Source organism: Xyrauchen texanus, chromosome 13 (genome assembly GCF_025860055.1).
Source record: "Xyrauchen texanus isolate HMW12.3.18 chromosome 13, RBS_HiC_50CHRs, whole genome shotgun sequence".
NCBI lineage: Eukaryota > Metazoa > Chordata > Actinopteri > Cypriniformes > Catostomidae > Xyrauchen > Xyrauchen texanus.
The window spans coordinates 132,680-151,086 of NC_068288.1; the positions used below are offsets into that span (position 1 = coordinate 132,680).

At 39.1% G+C, this 18,407-nt stretch overlaps 2 protein-coding genes across 5 annotated transcripts in view; one reads left to right on the plus strand and one right to left on the minus strand.

Annotated features, from left to right (window-relative positions):
* LOC127653636 (inactive rhomboid protein 2-like) overlaps positions 1–18,407 on the minus strand; it is a 152,429-nt gene that overhangs the window by 60,238 nt on the left and 73,784 nt on the right. For all 4 annotated transcript variants that reach the window (XM_052140398.1, XM_052140396.1, XM_052140397.1 and 1 more), the window contains exons 12-16: positions 2,619–2,780; positions 1,453–1,538; positions 1,293–1,356; positions 974–1,068; positions 175–250 (exon numbers count right to left, since the gene is read on the minus strand). In XM_052140398.1, coding sequence (XP_051996358.1) covers positions 175–250; positions 974–1,068; positions 1,293–1,356; positions 1,453–1,538; positions 2,619–2,780 — 483 coding nt within the window. The remainder of the gene's footprint in view (positions 1–174; positions 251–973; positions 1,069–1,292; positions 1,357–1,452; positions 1,539–2,618; positions 2,781–18,407) is intronic.
* On the plus strand, positions 4,526–16,952 carry LOC127653643 (uncharacterized). Its single transcript, XM_052140412.1, has 2 exons — positions 4,526–4,596; positions 9,213–16,952. The coding sequence occupies exon 2, from the start codon at positions 14,678–14,680 to the stop codon at positions 16,013–16,015; it is 1,338 nt and encodes a 445-aa protein (XP_051996372.1). The 5' UTR covers positions 4,526–4,596; positions 9,213–14,677; the 3' UTR covers positions 16,016–16,952.

Genomic DNA, 18,407 nt, shown 5'->3' on the forward strand with positions numbered 1-18,407 from the left:
TTGGGCTACAAAAATGACTGGAATCTTCATCTACATTCATTCAAAATGATGCAAGTGTACATCAGTTTAAACAATGTTCAACACTATTCATTTCTTTGTGTACAACTTTTTAACGAGGACAAATTGACTGTCAGCACCTTTAAATGTTGGGCTAAAAGTAATTTTTCTGGTTACCTGTGAACAGAGTGTGGCTTCCTCATGAAAATATCCACGCATGAAATGGCAAAAGTCACGAGTGGTAATCTCACATCTTTAGAAATGAGAGAAAATAGGACAATAACAGTTAAATTAGTTACAGTTATAGTTACTGTAAAATTAGTTACATGCAACTTTATTTTTCTTTAGCTTTAATACTTAAAAAAAAAAAAAAAAAACCTTCAACAACACTTATTTTTGCCAATCATTTTGTTGAAAAGATTAACACTGGGTAAGGAATATACCAAAATAGATTTCACTGAAAATATTTATTTCTAATGCATCTCTGAAATAATATTCACATGTACATTCCATTATGGCACAAAGATGCACTGTACCAAGTTTGACAACAGTGATGCCAAACTTCATTAGTTGTCATGCATCGCAACATGCCAGGTTTCAATATTAGTTAGTGAAAACGAGATTTGAGAGTTACAGTAAAGCTCAAGATTTTCAATTAATAAAGACTTAAATTTCAGTCTGTTCTTCACACACTTTAAAATGCTTTTTGGTCATGTTTGGAAATAAACAGTCTCTGCCTCCTTTCATTGTATGGAAAAGAGCATTATGAACATTTTGCCTAATATCTCCTTTTTCACAGAAGTTATACAGGTTTGTGAAGACATGGGTGTGTGTAATAACAGATCATTTAATTTTGGGGCGAACTATATCTTTAAAGGCAATTACTAAATTAGTGGAACTTAAGTAGCATCTCCAAACTGGAACAGAAGGTAATCGTCATTATTTCAATTTGTTTTCCATTCATGGCATTTCTTACCGTCCTTTAGTTCCAATACAGCATGGTCTGCCCTTGATTGTACAGTCCATGTGTCTGTATCCTGTGTGGTTCAATGTCTGAGGGAATGTACAGATCTACAATGGGGGTGTGATAAGAATGAATATAACACAATATACCAACTTTCAATATCACTTCAAAGATCTTAACAACTGAGGAGTACAGGACACCATTTTTTTTATTTTTGGACAACTCTTCATTTGCTTATTTGTTTACCATAATAAACAAATGTGTGCAATCCTAAGGCAGATACTTTACTGAAGGCAAACACAAGTATGTCATTGGTGATTTTTTTTCTTACCGGCCACTCTGTGATGTCATCAGGCCAAACATGGGGTCCAGATGAGGCTGGCTCTTCACAAACCCTGCTCTCAGCATGCATTGCAAAGACAGAAACCCAAAATTAATGCACAAGAATTTGCTCATGAGATGAGAGATATGATGATTTCAGCTACAGTTACCTTGGGTCCTGATGGCACACTGCACCTGAAGATCTCACCATGTCTACATTTTGTTTGTCCCATTTTATAAATGTTGCTAAAGTCTCCTAGGATCAGCAAAGAGTAAAAATATATTAATTAACAATATGATCCTCTTACAGTGGACGTTGGGAAATAAAGTAATGATTATACGAAGTCAAAATTCCTGGTGAATTAAAAGTAATTAAAACTTATGTTCAGCTTGCCTCCCCTAGGTGGTAGACTTTACATGGAATGAATACAAGTAACATTAATTTTCACTACACTTGATAACCAAGGCTTTGCTGTGTGTTTGTTTAACAGGATTGCATGGCATTTAGAATTTAATTGTGAATTTTAATTTCCAGTTAAATTCCAGAATTTAAATTGAATTTAAATTTAGGCACTGTAGCAAACAGAATCCAGTTTTGTAAGTAAAATGAAATTAAATTCAAAGATATTCACAAACAGCCTTGTGTATTTTTTAATAATAGATACTTATAAACATGTCATCATACAAGCAACATAATGGGTAATACTAAGAATATTAGCATCATAAAAGTAATCCATACAACTCGTGTTTTAATCCATATCTTCAGATGTGATATGATAGGTGTTGTGGGAAACTTATCAATATGCATGTCCTTTTTTGGTAGAAATTATTTTCTCTGTCCAGTAGGAGGCGATATGCATGCCGAATGTGAATCACCAAAAGCACAAGAAGAAGAACGTTAAAGTGAAAGTTTACAGTAGATACTGACCAAAGATTGCTTCTGAAGACATTGATTTAAACACTAGAGTCTTATGGATTACTTTTATGATGACTAATTTTGGCACCCATTCACTTGCTTTGTGTGGACCAAAAGAGCTGATGAATTCTTCTAAAAATCTTTATTTGTGTACTGCATAAGAAAGTCATACACATCTGGGATGGCAAAAGGGCGAGTAAATGTTGAGAAAATAATTTTCGTTTTTGGATAAACTATTCCTTTAATAATTATTTTTGTTCCAAAACTCCTGTTGTCCTATCATTCACATTCCAATACAACATCCTGTTGAATGTGACCAAATTAATTATAATTTTCATTTTGGGTGAACCATCTCTTTAAGATGATTAATATATATAATCAATAATGTGTGTGTGTGTGTGTGTGTGTGTGTGTTTATACCGAGCAGCCATTAATCTGGGTCTGTACACATCCAGAACCATCGTTCTGAACACAGCAGCCAGACTCTCTCTCCAGATCTTTGGCTTGCACTGCTAGTTTTGCTAGTTGACTGTTCCGTCTGATACATGGAGAGAACTTGGCTCCCAAGTGGATTAGATCCTCCTGTTGAACACAAAACACAGCAGCAGTGAGCACAGGTTTGGACACAGGTGACCCAAATAGTGACCTTAAATTCTGGTCGTACTCTCTCAGGACTATTGAGAGTGCAACATTTGAATATTTCAGCCTTAAGCTGTCGCCACACTAGCAAATTCAAAACATTTTGGACAGAGGGTGTCAGACTTTGATTGTTTTGCTGATATCTCGCTCTCTTCAGTTGGAGGTATGACACACTTGTCGATACAAAATGGTGGAGGGGTGACCGAAATACAAACTCACCGTAACTCTCTCTTTCTCTGATCTCGGTCACGTGGAGCTCAACAAAATAACAACAGGAGTACTGCTTGAGCAAAAACAACGTATGACACGTATTATAAACAGAGTTGGGGAGTAACAGAATACATGTAATGGGATTATGTATTTAAAACATAAATAAAATAAATAAATAATTAATCTACCAGTGCTGAAGAAGTAATCCAAAGTATTTAGAATACATTACTGACCTCGAGTAATCGAATGTTACAAATTATATTTTACAGAGTGTATTCTGTAATATGTACTTGAATACATTTCAAAAGTAACCCTCCCAACCCTGTATTCACTGCAGGTTTCTAAATCAGCATAATAAATCAATTATTTACACCGCATCTATGCCTTGACTATGCCTTGATAAGAACAGGTTTTAGTTTGTAGTATTGCTCATTTGCAGTATATTTACGCTCAAAGCAAGCGGTGCAATATGCAATGAATCCAATGAAAGTACTTTTTGTTTTTGTTCTACGGCTTCTTTTAGAGTGTCAGGTGATGTTTCTTCAGTATTTTCGTGTGCCACCGCAAACAGACGTGAAAAAGAGCAAGCATGTGGGCATTCTGACAATTTAAAACTTGTGTATTAGTATCAGTTGACATTACTGATAGGATGGAGGACTAATTTAAGCATCTCTGATAGGCCATTGCCATTTCATTGCCCAATCGACAAGTCTGTGAATTCTTTAGAACACTCAACCGCTGCAAAAACATGTTATAAATAGAAACCATTAACAACAGGAGCAGATTTAATGTTTTTATGATTACGTAATCACGATTAGTTTTTTTATGAATTGTGCAGCTGTAATATATGTGAACATGACTTGACTAGCTTCACATAAATAATAATAAATAAAAAAAACTCAAGACATGTTTTAGGAAAGTTGGTTTTACCTAAATGTTTTTAAATGTACCCAAACCTGCTCAGGACACAATGATTTTCCATCAATCCAAGATTGTAAGGTGTATAAATATGTAAAATATTGTGGTTCAGTAATTCTGTAGCAGATAACTTGCCAAATGTAAGCTAACTGAAAAAGACAGAACAAGACATTTTTAATTTTACGATATATAGCTGTGGTAATATATTATTATGTGTAACAATTTATTTAAGTCATTAAATGTCGAATTTACAAAATTATATAGACATGCATCATAAAAACATTTAGTAGGATTTCTACTTCAGATGTGGACTCAATTTCATGGGCAGACTCATTTTATAAGGACACCCAAGCCCTCACCCAAACCGGAGTCTTGCCCAACCAATCAAACATTTAGCAAACACAGTATTAAATAAAACATATATTTTTCATTTTATGATTTGTGCAATGGGTAAAAGCTATTTGGGGGAGGGCTGTGTGTTGCAAACATTAAGGGTGGGCTGTAGACCGCCCCAACCAATCACAAAAAAAACACCAGAAATGTGTAGTATATTTGTCATTGACAGAAAGCAACACACTCAAGAAGCAGCTGCAGCAAACATAAAATCAGAGACGGCATGCAAGCGAGAATGGTAATAAGACATATTTGTTTAAGAGCCAAGATGGCGTCTTGCTGAACAGATGTTTTATCTTTTCCTGCACGCGTTGAGAAGGAATTCTGTTCGGCAGACTGATACTATGCTTTTTTGTTAATACTTTGATGTGTATTTTGGTTACAGTTGCTGATTAGAGCTGAATATAACCACTTAAGCTTTAATGGGCAAGAAAAGAGTTTACAAGACCCTGTGTGACTCGTGGAACATGGACAGGCAACTGATGTGTGACTGTTCTGTGGGTCGATGACCAATTATTCCTTCTGTTACCTAAACTTTCTTATAGAAGGCAGTGTTACAGTGACTAGTTAGGTGTTTATTGTACTCTTAGTGGTAAGTGTTTCTCTCTTCTTTTTTTTTTTTTTTGATTACTTGATTTATTTACTTCTGGACAATTTTGAATACAACTTTGAATGAGAGGGGGTTAAGAGATAATCCTATAAGAAAAGCTCTTTTTTGTTTTGTAGATTTTACGATGCAAAATTGATCATTGATGGGGGTTTCAATTGAGTGCCTGATGTTTTGAAGGATAGATTACAACAAAAAATGCACCCCAATTCTCAATTTTAACATTATTGATTCCTTATGTAAAGATTTATCTTTAGTAGACTCTTGGTACTATTTTAACAGTTTTAACATATGTCTAGAATATACCTATTTCTTATTTTAACCAACTTATTACATGTTCAAAATGTATGTCATCATTACGATGACTTTTCAGATAATCTTTTGATTGTGATGTTTGTAAACCTAACAGCCTACATGGCTAATGAAAATTCAATAATTCTCTCCTAGGGAAAATAGTTTTCAAAACCCTTGTTACTAACATCTTCAGCACAGAGGTGTCTGACTATGGATCTAAATGAGAGTTATTTAAGTTAAAAGCCAGATAATTAGCTGTTAATTGAAGTAGGGAATAAAAAAGGGACCTTATTGAAAAAGAAATGTAAACTAATATTGTTTCTCTTTTGAAAATTCAGATACTCCAGGTGCTGATGCCTATCGATAGAATTGTATCAATATTTTTTGGAGATACTAGAAAATACCATTTCTTTAATGTTTATTGAATGTATTAAGAAAATTTAAATGCTCCCAACTATGAAACAAGGCTTAATATCCCTGATCCCTAAGCCGGATAAAGATCCTATCGCAATTGACAATTGGAGGCATATCACTCTCTTAAATATTGATTACAAACTAAATTGCGCTAGTGTAAGCTAGAAGATTGAAATCGGGATTAAACCAAATTATTCATGAAACTCAAACAGGCATTCTAGTTGTAAAATTTGTTTTGTTATTGATCTCCTAGACTACTCTGATCAGATAGATCCTAGGGCTGTTATCTTGTTTCTGGATTTCTGTAAAGCTTTCAAGACCATCGAACATGTCTTTTTATTCCACTCCTTAAAAGTGTTTGGTTTTGGAAATAAATCTGTTGATGCAGTTGGAATGTTCTATAAGGATATTAATAGTTCCATTATCCTAAATATGGAAACTTCAAAAGATTTGGTAACTATTGTGGAGTGCGTCATGGATACCCGATTTACACTTTTTTGTTTTTTATTAGTTGCAGAACACCTCTCAATTCATATTTTAACAGATCCAAGAACCTTGGGATTGAATATATTTGATAGAGAAATCAAAAATTCTCAACTGGCTGATTACACTGCTTTAATTTTAAAAGACTTAAAAACAGCCCTAAACGCCATCTCTAATTTCTCAGAATCCTCAGGTCTAAAGTTAAATCTTAATAAATGTGAAATGTCTCAATTGAAATTATACCTGTAAAGGATTCTGTTAAACATCTTGCCATTCAGATTTTCTAAATTTAACAAAACAAAAATATTTTAAACAATTGGCTATAATGAGATGTCTCTATTTTTGGTAGAGTGATATTTTCCAAAGCCGAAGGCCTTTCTAGATTTGTTTACCCAGCCATATCCCTATATCTCAGCTATGTAACTGCAAAATAAATAAATCTTTCCTAGACTTAAAAAAAAAAAAAAAAGAAAAGAAAAAAAAGGACATTATGTCTGGTAAAAGAGCAGACGGTGGCATAGAAATAATATATATATATATATATATATATATATATATATATATATATATATCTTTTTTTTTTTACTAGCTGGATCAGGGCATTTGGACGGTAACTCTTACACTCACTTGGATATTTGTCCTTTTTAAGAATCGATCTGATCCAGGCTTGTGTCATGGTTGGAGGAAGCTTTCCATTCTTTAATGATTCCATATTATCTTCTAACAAAAGTGGAGCCAGTTCTGTAGCATAAGATCTAAAAAATTCAGCAGTAAAGCAGTCTGGCCTTAATTACCTTGACAAGCTCCTCCATGTTTATCTTTTTTTGCCCAGTCAACAGTTTAGGGAGTTCTAATGGTTCCACAAAATTTCTAATATCTTCATCAGTAGATGAAGATGTGGAACTATAGAGATCATGATAGAATTCTTTTAAAGCATTATTAATATCAATGGCAGAGGTAAATATTTTACCCACCAGCAGATGGGTAAAATACAGAACAGAGGGAATGGTAGAAAAAGTCTCTCTGCTTTAAATATCTAGCCAAAAGCTTCCCTGCTTTGTCCCCCGACTCAAAGTATGACTGTCTTGCCCTGAATAGCCAAAACTCAAAAACCTTCTGTGACAAAATAGTATTATATCTGTATATCAATCGGGTCAATTCTCTGAGGCCATCATACGAAATTGGCACTTCAGCTCTGCCTCGGCTCTTCCAACTTTTCTTAATATTCCCTTCCAACTCCATTAGTTCTCGTGCTTTGGATTTTTTTGGTGAATGAGGCATACGGTTTGATCCAACCCCTAAGAATCTCCTTCACAAGTGCCTCCCAAGCCACGCCCACAGAGGATACTGAGGATCAGTTGGTCTCCTTATACACATTGATTTCAGACTTTAACATTTGTTGGAATTCAGGATTTTGCAAACACAAAATACATTAACGCGGCAACTATATGATTTATTTTTCACTGTGTTGTAGAAATTTTCGATAATCAATGGTCAAAGACTCAGTCAGCGCACAGGAATGCCATCTGGTTGTCCGATCTGGAAGGAGAGAAGACATTGGGAAATTTATGTTTGAACAAGGGACAGTATTTATGACTGAAAAGCAGAACAGAGACACCTCGGTCCAGGCTGAGTGGGGACCTCTGCCCTCTTCAGGTCAGAGGTCATGTAGTACAGGGGGGTACATTTGGGCTGGTTAATAGTAAATCAGGCCTAGTAGCCTAGTCCCTGTATCAGAGGGAGAGAAGGGGGGAGTAAGATCTGCTTCTGCCAGTTGACCTCGGGGGGGAGAAATGTATAAGAACGGCAGCCCTGCCTGATAAAAACACTCTCTCATGACACAGACGAGTTGCTGTGTACTGACTGGGTCCTTCTTGCAAGAATAAATACTTTTAAAAGACTGTTTGAGTCTGAGTGTCTCTTACGCAGTGATAATGGTTGGTTAATGATAATTTTTTTCCACAACAATTTGGTGTCAGAATAGTGGGATTCCTTGGAAGTGCCTTCTGGACCTGAGTGCGGACGGTGTTTGGCCACCTGGACTGAGAAGTTCCAACTCTACCTCGTAAGTTTTAAGAGAGAGGGGCCGACCGCACCAGGGCCAGGAGAAACTCCACTGGAATCAAATGAAAACGAACCCGTGGCAACCCAAATATCTCTGGTAAGGGACGACTAAATTATTTTCTTTTGGTATGAAAGTGAGTGAACCATATTGGCTGAGACTGGTTTTTTTGTGTGGTCTGAGTACTGAGACCTACGAACAGGTCAGACCTACAAACAGGTCAAGAGGTTTCTAACGGAGACTGATTATAAAACATACTGAGACCTACGAACAGGTCAGACCTACGAACAGGTCCGACCTACGAACAGGTCAAGAGGTTTTCTAACAGAGACTGTGACCTACGAACAGGTCAAGAGGTTTCTAACGGAGACTGAGTTCTCGCAAAAATTGTTTAATTAGATTAAAAGAAAATACTGAGCGCTGGAACGTACTCCAGAGAAAATTTGGGCAAACCATAATTAACGAAGAGACCTACGAACAGGTCAAGAGGGAAAAAACTGAGCGCTGGAACGTACTCCAGTAACGAAGCACAAGCAAGTGCACCCTTAATTGATCTTGGGTTAAGAAATCAGATCTGTTGGAGACGTCCTACAGATTATAAGACGTGCGTCGAACAGTAACCCGCGGAGAAACAGAAACAGCCAGTATGGGGAAATCTCAGAGCAAGCTTGCCAAATTTGATACACCAGGTTTTCTGTCAAATGAGGAAAAAACTATAGGAGAATCAGTGGAACAGGGCAGCGGGGCACAAAAAGGTTGTTGTGGCTGTGTTCAACATGTGTGCAAAGAATGTGAACAGACAGTGTGGGCTGTTGCTTTAAGGAAGCAGATAGAAGAGAACAAAAGCAAATGCAGAAAGAATTAGCATGTAGGGTTGAAAATGTGGAATGTAAAAATAAAATGTGTGAAAGATCTGTTTGTGTGTCAACATCACCAGAACTGACTAATGAAAAGTATGTTTGTGTTTTCCCACATGCAACGACAATTGTGCCAGTGCCGCCGGCATACAAACATCACTATCCCGTGGCAGAACTGAAAGCCCTGAAACTGAACCCTGACCTCGACTGCTCTCCGCCCAGAAGACAAGCACCACAAGCAGCTTCTCCCCTCTCTGACAGTGAAGGAGACCAGAATGAACTTTTTTTCCCTGAGACCTGAGATCGCACAAGCAGTGAAAGCAAGTTACATTGAATGGAGCGGGCGATTGACCTCCACCCTGGCACACGCTGTACACGGAGAGCAACAGCTGCTGACAAAGAAAGACAAAGTCAAGGCGAAGGGAGAGAGAGATCTTCAACTGGCGTCTAATGTCAGCACATCGAAACCACAGCAGAAGTGGGCCGACAGAAAGAAGAAAGGCTACGGAAACCAGCGAAGGTGGAGTTGCGGCTTGTGTAAGACTGACGACCATGTATTCAGAGAATGCAAGAGATGCAAGCTGTGTAAGCAGGAGGGACATTGGGCCACAGACTGTCAGGAGAAGGAAAAAACAGACTGAAGCAAGAGAGCAGAGAGCAGCGAAGGGGGGGCCGGAGACAGGGCGATCGGCTGCTGGCTACAAGACAGGGAAGTGAACATTTCTTTACCCACACACACACACACACACACACACACATACACTGATTACATACTGCTCTCTGCAATGAAGACAATGCTTGCAAATCTTTCAGTGTGACTGATGAAGTTTTATGTGGTAATGTTTCGGATGAATGTTTGAGAATGTGCAAAAGTTCAGGGTTTTTACAAATGCAGAGATATCAAGTGTTAGTTGATGGGACATTAGTAGATTTTTTTTGGGTAGATTCTGGGGCTGGCCATACTATGATACGACCATGTGACTTGCCATGTGTCCCAAAATTGACAGGTTCAGTGCATAAAGAGCACTTTGGCCTAGGGCCATTTGATTTCTGAAAAATTCACAGTGCCCTTAGAGTATGAGTCAAAGGAGAAGGGGAGAACATTTAAACATGCGTTTTTGTGTTCACCAGCTTGTCCGGTACCTCTAATGGCCAGAGATTTAATGTGTGAATTAAATTTGACCCTTACTTCCTTTGGAATTAGCATTTAAGAAGAACCACAAAATATGTTGTTCTAAATTGGAACCGCAATGGGCTTATGAATGGTGTGTGAAAAATGATGATTGTGCAAAAATGATCTTGAAATTGGCAAAGGATCGAACAATGTCATTTAACACAGAAAATATGACGCCTGACCAGTTACACTGCACGTCACATGTCGTAATCGAACGAGAACCACAATATGAACAGGGGTGGTTTAACGGGGCAGAAAATGAGAGTGTGAAATTTTATACGATTTTCTGGGCAGGAAATGTATGTGTGTGCTCTCAGCTTGCCTGACAGAAAAACAAATGCAGTTCTATTTTGATCAGTGTTCAAGGCCAAAAGCAGCTGTGAGCAGATTTGGGCCCCTTTGTGAGAGAATGCATTAAAGCAACAGATTGGGCTAAATAAGTGCAGGCGTGAAACACAGCAAAAGAATAGGAGCATTTATGTCAAAAGAGATGGAGAAGCATGGAAGGGGGCTCTGACAGAAGTACCTCCTAGGTTATGGGTTAAACACAAATATGATGTGGGTTTAATCAAAGGATGGGATAGTCAAACCAAAATCTGATTACAGACCGTGTCAAGTGCAATGCCCCCTAAAACGGGAGGCATCGCAGGGTATTATGCCAGGTTTTGACTCATTGTTGAGAGAAGGCATAATTATACCATGTCATGATTCTCCAGTTCGCACTCCAATCTTCCCTGTGAAGAAAATAAGAGATAAGAATTCACCAACTGAGTGGTGATTTGTGCAAGATCTTCAGGCCGTAAATTCAGCTGTCATTGCTAGGGCGGCACGTGTATCAAACCCTTACACAATTTTGTCACAAATTCCGCAAAATGCAATGTATTTCACTGTGGTGGATTTGGCTAATGATTTCTTGAGCGTCCCAGTGGACCAGAAGAGTCAGTTTTGGTTTTGTGTTTGATTTTGACAATAAGGGTCATACGTTCACATGGTTGTGCCAGGGGTACACTAAATCCCCAACGATCTATAATGAAGCGCTTCGAAGAAGCCTTGAACCCCTAACACTGACAGCTGGAACGGCTTTGTTGCAGTATGTGGATGATTTGTTGATCTGTGCATGTGATGAAGCTATGTGTGTAACTGACTCAGTGTCTCTTTTGAAGCACTTAAAACAGGAGGGACACAGAGTTAGTCTTTCAAAATTGCAGTTTGTGAAACAGGAAATAAAGTTTTTGGGAAATGTTATCAGACCAAACAGTAAATCCATCTGTGACAAACGGGTACAGGCCATAAAAGATGTGCCAAAACCAATTACAAAAAAACATTTATTGTAATTTTTAGGAATGTGTGCTTATTGTCGTACATTTATTCCTAATTATGACATTCTAGAACAGCCTTTGCGAGCCCTGATGACAGGGAAAGGGCTGAGGTCACGTGACAAGCTTGCTTGGACAAGCGAAGCCGCAGAGGCATTTGCTAACATGAAAGAGCAAATGGCTCTGGCTCCCTGCCAGATGTAAACAAACCGTTTGTTCAGATGACTGATGAGAAAAATGGGTTTATGACTTCTGTTCTTTTGCAGAATCATGGAGACAGACTGCAACCGGTGGCATATTTCTCATCCAAACTTTATGCAGTGGCAGCTGCTGAACTGGGATCCAGGGAATTTGTGGGGTATTCTGATTTAACTTTGAGGGTTCCACACGCAGTTTCCATGATTTTGCAAGAGCAGAGAACGTCACGTTTATCTACAGCCTGATGGCTGAGGTACCACACAATTTTATTGGACATGCCAAACATAACTGTTAAAAGATGCACAACTTTGAATCCTGCCACACTCCTCCCAGCAGAGGAGGATGGCGAGGAGCATCATTGTTGTCTGTCAGCGCTCGAACAAGTGTGCACACCGCGCCCAGATCTATTAGACACGCCATTAGACAATTGTGACAATATCCTCTTTGTGGATGGGTCGGCTTCCAAAGATCCACAAACAGGAAAGAATAAGGTTGGTTACGCGATAACCACTGAATTTGAGGTCGTGACATCTGGCAAACTGCCATCAAATTATTCAGCTCAGGAAGCTGAACTGGTTGCTTTAACAGAAGCATGTAAACTTATGGTAGACAAATGTGTGACAAAATACACAGATTAGCATTATGCCTTTGGGGTAACACAAGATTTTGGTGCTTTATGGAAGCACAGAAAATCTCTGAAGTCAGATGGTCAACCAATATTAAATGCGTCTCTTGTGTCTGAGCTTTTGGAGGCCGTTCTTTTACCAGACAAGGTCGCGATTTGCAAGTGCGCAGCGCAAACTAACGATAACAGTTCAGTATCAACAGGAAACGCACGAGCAGACGTGGCAGCGCAGGATGCGGCAGCGATGGAGACAAAAGTGACTACGTGTGTTTTGATATCTGACAATAACCTCAACATTTGTTCTTGTTTACAGAGCATGCAAACTTTTTCCACAGGCAAGGAGAAAACCCGATGGAAGGCAGCTGGCTGTAACTTTGAGGAGAATGTGTGGATGAGCTGTGATGGCATGCTTTGTTTACCCAAACACTTCTTTCCTCATTATGGAAAGTTGATACATGGGTTAGACCATATATCAAAAGCGGGGATGGTTGCACAGATGAAAGAATTGTGGTTTACAAAGGGTTTCACGATATTTGCTGAACATTTTTGCAAAAGGTGTGTTATTTGTAACACACATAATGTGGAAAGGGGGATAAAAACACCTATAGTATCTCAACCACCATCAGGGGGGGCCTTTTGAGCATCTGATGATGGATTTCATCGAGTTAACCCCTTGTGGGAAACAGAAATACTGCCTGGTGATGGTTGACATGTGGTCCAAATGGGTTGAGGCCTTCCCAACCTCGGAACAAGACTAACGAAGGCTAGCGAAGGCTCTTTTAACCGAGATTGTTCCGAGATGGGGAATTCCAAGGAAAATCAGCTCGGACAATGGGACACACTTTGTCAATGAAGCAATAAAGCAGGTGGGTCGGGTTTTGGGAATTGACATGAGAACACACTGCAGTTATTGAGAGGGAGAATCAAACAATCAAGAACAAATTGGCTAAGTGCTGTGAGGAAACTGTGCTCACATGGGTTAAAGCACTCCCAATTGTGTTGATGTACATGAGAATGAGAAAAAGAGTCAAAACAAATTTAAGTCCATTTGAAATACTCTTTGGTAGACCACCATTCATGGGAATAGAAAGGGGTAGACAAAGGTTGCCATCAACAGATCTGTGTGAGAATGACATGTTGAATTATTGCAAAGAAATGTCTTCTCTGTTGTCCAATGTTTGTGTTCAGGTGAAAAGCTGCATAAGATCAGGCCTGGCGATTTTGTTGTGATTCGTGACCTGAGGAGAAAGAGCTGGAAGGCCAAAAGTTGGCTGGCACCATTCCAAGTGCTACTAACGACTCACACGCCAGTGAAGGTCGCAGAGAGATCTACGTGGGGGTTCATGCCAACCATCGCAGGAGAATCAGCAACGGGAAGAGATTGTTCCGAGTGAATGTCAATAAACGCCGAAGTCAAGTCTGAACACCAAGTACCACTATCAGTGGAAGAGCAAGGCCAACCACAGAGGATAACACAGCCTGTGTACAGATTGGACCCCATCGTGTGGTCACAAGCAGTAATCATTGTGAAGAGGTACGAACTGAAAATAATTCAAGAGTATTAACAACAGAACATTCTAGGTGTGTGTGTTTAAGAGGTGCCAGATACAAGAGGAAGAGGCAGGCAGCCCTAGTTGTGGAAACAGCATCCGGCCGGGCACCGTTAATCAGCAAAACAGATAAGACTCTGAGTGCGTCAAAGACTGAACTCCTCCACTTGCATTCTGATCACACAGCTGTAGTACTGATCTAGCAAACGGAAGAAAGGGAGCGTCCAAGACCGTGGCACCCATTCAGAGTGCAGGGAATGTGTGGTCTGGGTAAGAGTATGTGCATAATGACTTTGCTTGCAGTGACAATTTGTATGATAATACTGCACCTTACCGAGGGCCTGAGAGTGTTATTAACAGAAAACCAAACCAACTGGACTGAGACAACAGCTCCAAACGATACCATCCGATGGTTCAAGAGAAGCGCATTTATGTTCGTGGAGCCAACGCATGGCCTGGAAGGAGAAATCATCACGATTCAGGAAGGAACGAATGTGACTTTCAACTGCAACCCGTTCCAAAAGAACTGTCCGAACTGTGAGGGACACAGCGAAGAGTATGCACCTTTCTATGTCTGCAGAGATCCATGCAAGTGGGGCGACGTGAAAGCGTACTACTATGACTACAAGAAGGAACCGACTGGTATGAGACGATTGACATAATTACAGTTGAAGCAGCTCCAACAACGACGACAAGACCTTTTGAGGCACCTGAGCTCGAACGAGAGACAGAGGAAAAGATGGCTTGGATGGGAAATGGAGACATAAGAAAAGGTCAAGCGAATCCTGAAGTGCAGAAGGCCATGATGAGTTGTCAAGGGAACAAAGCCTGTGCTCTGGCGATGTTGCAAAAGGAAGAACTGGAGATATCAACGAGCTGCTGGCTCTGTCTGCAAATGTCTCATGCTTGGAAAGCGGTCCCACTGACTGTAGCAACAGCAGAAGAAACAAAGTGTCTGATTCCACAGCAAATGACTGATGTGCTCAAAGCTGTTAGTGATCTGGAGAAAGGAAAGACACCAACGAGGCGACCTGCAGACAACTGCGACCATGTACAGCAGTATAACCACACTGATATGGCGATTCCACCTCTGAGAGTGACGGCGACACAGGGTGATGTATGCATCTGTCTGGACAACGGGAGACGGATTAAAACAGGTTGGTCCGATTGCAGGGTCAGAATCAATGTGAAGGATGGAACAATGGACAATTGTACAGCCGTCATCAACGACAAAGAAGTCAACTTCACATGCCCATTCAGCAAGCCACATGAAACTTCACCTGCAGCTGTGTGGGTGTGTGGCAACAGGGCATTTCATCGGATGCCAAAGAAATGGGCAGGGTGTTGTTATCCAGCGTTAATGAATGTGGGTACATCTGTGTATTTGCCAAACAGGGCACCCGGGGTGGGAAGGAAAAAAAGAAATGTTGAAATTTTGCCTGGGGTATTGCCAAAGCACTATGCAGGGTATACATTATCCGATCCGTGGACGACGCCTGGAGAAAATGTGGGGTGGTCATTATTCTTAGGGGTGGGTACAACAGTAACAATTAATAAGATAAATGGGCTAGCATGGACAGTTTTAGCAATAGCTAATAGCACAGAAAATGCTTTGACAATGATAAATGATGAAATGAAACAGTTAAGAGATGCAGTCATTCAAAACAGGTTGGTTCTTGATATGTTAACTGCAGAGAAAGGGGGAGTTTGCAAAATGTTGGGAATGTCTTGTTGTTTCAATATTCCAGATTACAGTGACAACATCACAAATGTAATTGAACACATGAGAAAAGCCGTACAGGAGCCAGAACATATTGAAAGTACATGGGTTACTTGGTTTATGAATCTCTGGGGAGGATGGGGGTATTGGCTGATTCAAACTGTGTTACCAATTGCGGTGATAGGACTGTTAATATTGTTATGTTTACCATGCATCATAACGTGTGTTTCCAGCTCAGTACAGAGACTGGTTAAAGCAGGGGTATCTGTCCAAATGGTAAAAATGACAGTATATCCAGAGGGTGACGAAAACAAATATGGTGATACGAGCAGCGAGAGCTACTGTGAAATGTGTTAAATTGTGAAATATGTTTTTCTTCCCCTGAGAATGTTTTGATTGGTAAAGAGGGTTATAAGCAGCTGTCATCCGTGTTACGAGATAACGTACAAGGAGAGGGTTTTGAAATGAGGGATTTTATTATACTTTATTCTTTGTATTTTTATAGCCTGCTGACATAACCAAAATGTTAAATTGATGTGTTTTTCCTACTTAATCTGTACACTATTTCTTGTTTATACTGAAGTGACTGAGGGTCTGATTTTATGTCAGATGTGCAGTAACGGTGTTTACTCATTTAGCCTGGCTTCAGATAAAGTCTTTACTTGCTTGCTAATACTTAGGGGACTATCCCCACAAAAAACAGCCTAAGCCTTTTATTTTTCCAAATGTTATTTCACAAATGTTTAAGAGAGTGATCATTTATGCAAAAATCAGAGATGAAGAGTGTAAGTGTGATGATATGACTTAAAATTTGTCTTATTGTTTATTATTGTGATTGAGTAATCTGAATGATAAAAAGCGGGGAATTGTTGTAGAAATTTTCGATAATCAATGGTCAAAGACTCAGTCAGCGCACAGGAATGCCATCTGGTCGTCCGATCTGGAAGGAGAGAAGACATTGGGAAATTTATGTTTGAACAAGGGACAGTATTTACAACTGAAAAGCAGAACAGAGACACCTCGGTCCAGGCTGAGTGGGGACCTCTGCCCTCTTCAGGTCAGAGGTCATGTAGTACAGGGGGTACGTTTGGGCTGGTTAATAGTAAATCAGGCCTAGTAGCCTAGTCCCTGTATCAGAGGGAGAGAAGGGGGGAGTAAGATCTGCTTCTGCCAGTTGACCTCGGGGGGAGAAATGTATAAGAACGGCAGCCCTGCCTGATAAAAACACTCTCTCATGACACAGACGAGTTGCTGTGTACTGACTGGGTCCTTCTTGCAAGAATAAATACTTTTAAAAGACTGTTTGAGTCTGAGTGTCTCTTACGCAGTTATAATGGTTGGTTAATGATAATTTTTTGCCACAACAACTGTATGTGGCAACACCTCTAAACTCAGACGTTATGTTTGTCTAAAAAAAATGTATTCTAGAATAAATATTATGGATTGATGAAAATTTTTTTTATAGTTCCAACAAGTTGGGTTCAAAAGTCTCCAAATATTTGTAAGACTAAGATTTTTACACACCCTGTGAAGTTTCAGTGTTGCTCTAGGGGGCTTACACACTTTTTCTTCACTATGATCAAGGACTGAGTCCATCAAACGTTTAAAGTCTCCTCACAATATTATATCATGAGGGGTACCAGCAGCTTGCAACTTCCCTTCAAGATCTATAAAAAAGCCCTGATCATCAGCATTAGTTGTGTAAATATTAGCCAAAATCAACCTTTGCCCCTGAATTTCTGATAAAACAATAATGACTCTTCCTTATTTATCTGTTTGAGACATCTGAATTGTAGATGCTTAATTATCAGTGTTGTTACCTGCTCTTACTTGAGCCAGCACTTAAGAAAACATGTCCACCCCATATCTTCCCAAATTTAATGCAAATGTAATTGTTTCTTGATACAAACACTACATGGAGTGGTGGTGGCGTAGTGGGCTAAAACACATAACTGTTAATCAGAAGGTCGCTGGTTTGATCCCCACGACCACCACCATTGTGTCCTTGAGCAAGGCACTTAACTACATGTTGCTCCAGTGGGATTGTCCCTGTAATAAGTGCACTGTAAGTCGCTTTGGAAAAAAGCGTCTGTCAAATGCATAAATGTAAATGTAAATGTGATATTTCTTACATTTAAGAAGAGAAATAACCTTCCTTCTTTTTATAGGGTGCCCCAACTCATTCACATTCCACGTGGAGAGAGACGATCCACTCATTTTATTATATTAGAAAAAATAAGATTGTGTGTCAAAAATAAAATGATAAAGACCACATTCCAAAATTAGTGCATCAATCAAACCCCAAACTCACCCCCCGAACAAAACAAAAAGAAAAAAGATGTGCGCATTAACTAGTTTTTGGTTACTGATACATTTGAAGTAATGTGGAATTTGCTGTCAAGCATGCTCAATTTATACAGTGAACTTGATAATAGGGATGTAGATAAACTGCATAGTATTCAGCTGGTCATGTGATCTCAACATGGCAGCCTCCATGAGGGTGCCAGGCTCAATGTAAATATAAATAAATAAAATATATTCTTAGGCTACTGATATGACAGGACTCTTCATCTTATGTGAGTATACATGATTAAAAAAAAATTTCCGAAGTATTATTTCATAAATATTTTTAGTGAAGAAAAAAATACTTTTTAATAACGAAGAAATACTGAGTGGTTCAATAATGTACAATATGTGATTTTTTTTTTTTTTTTTTAAATCTTTCTTTTTAACAAGGACATCAATTTAA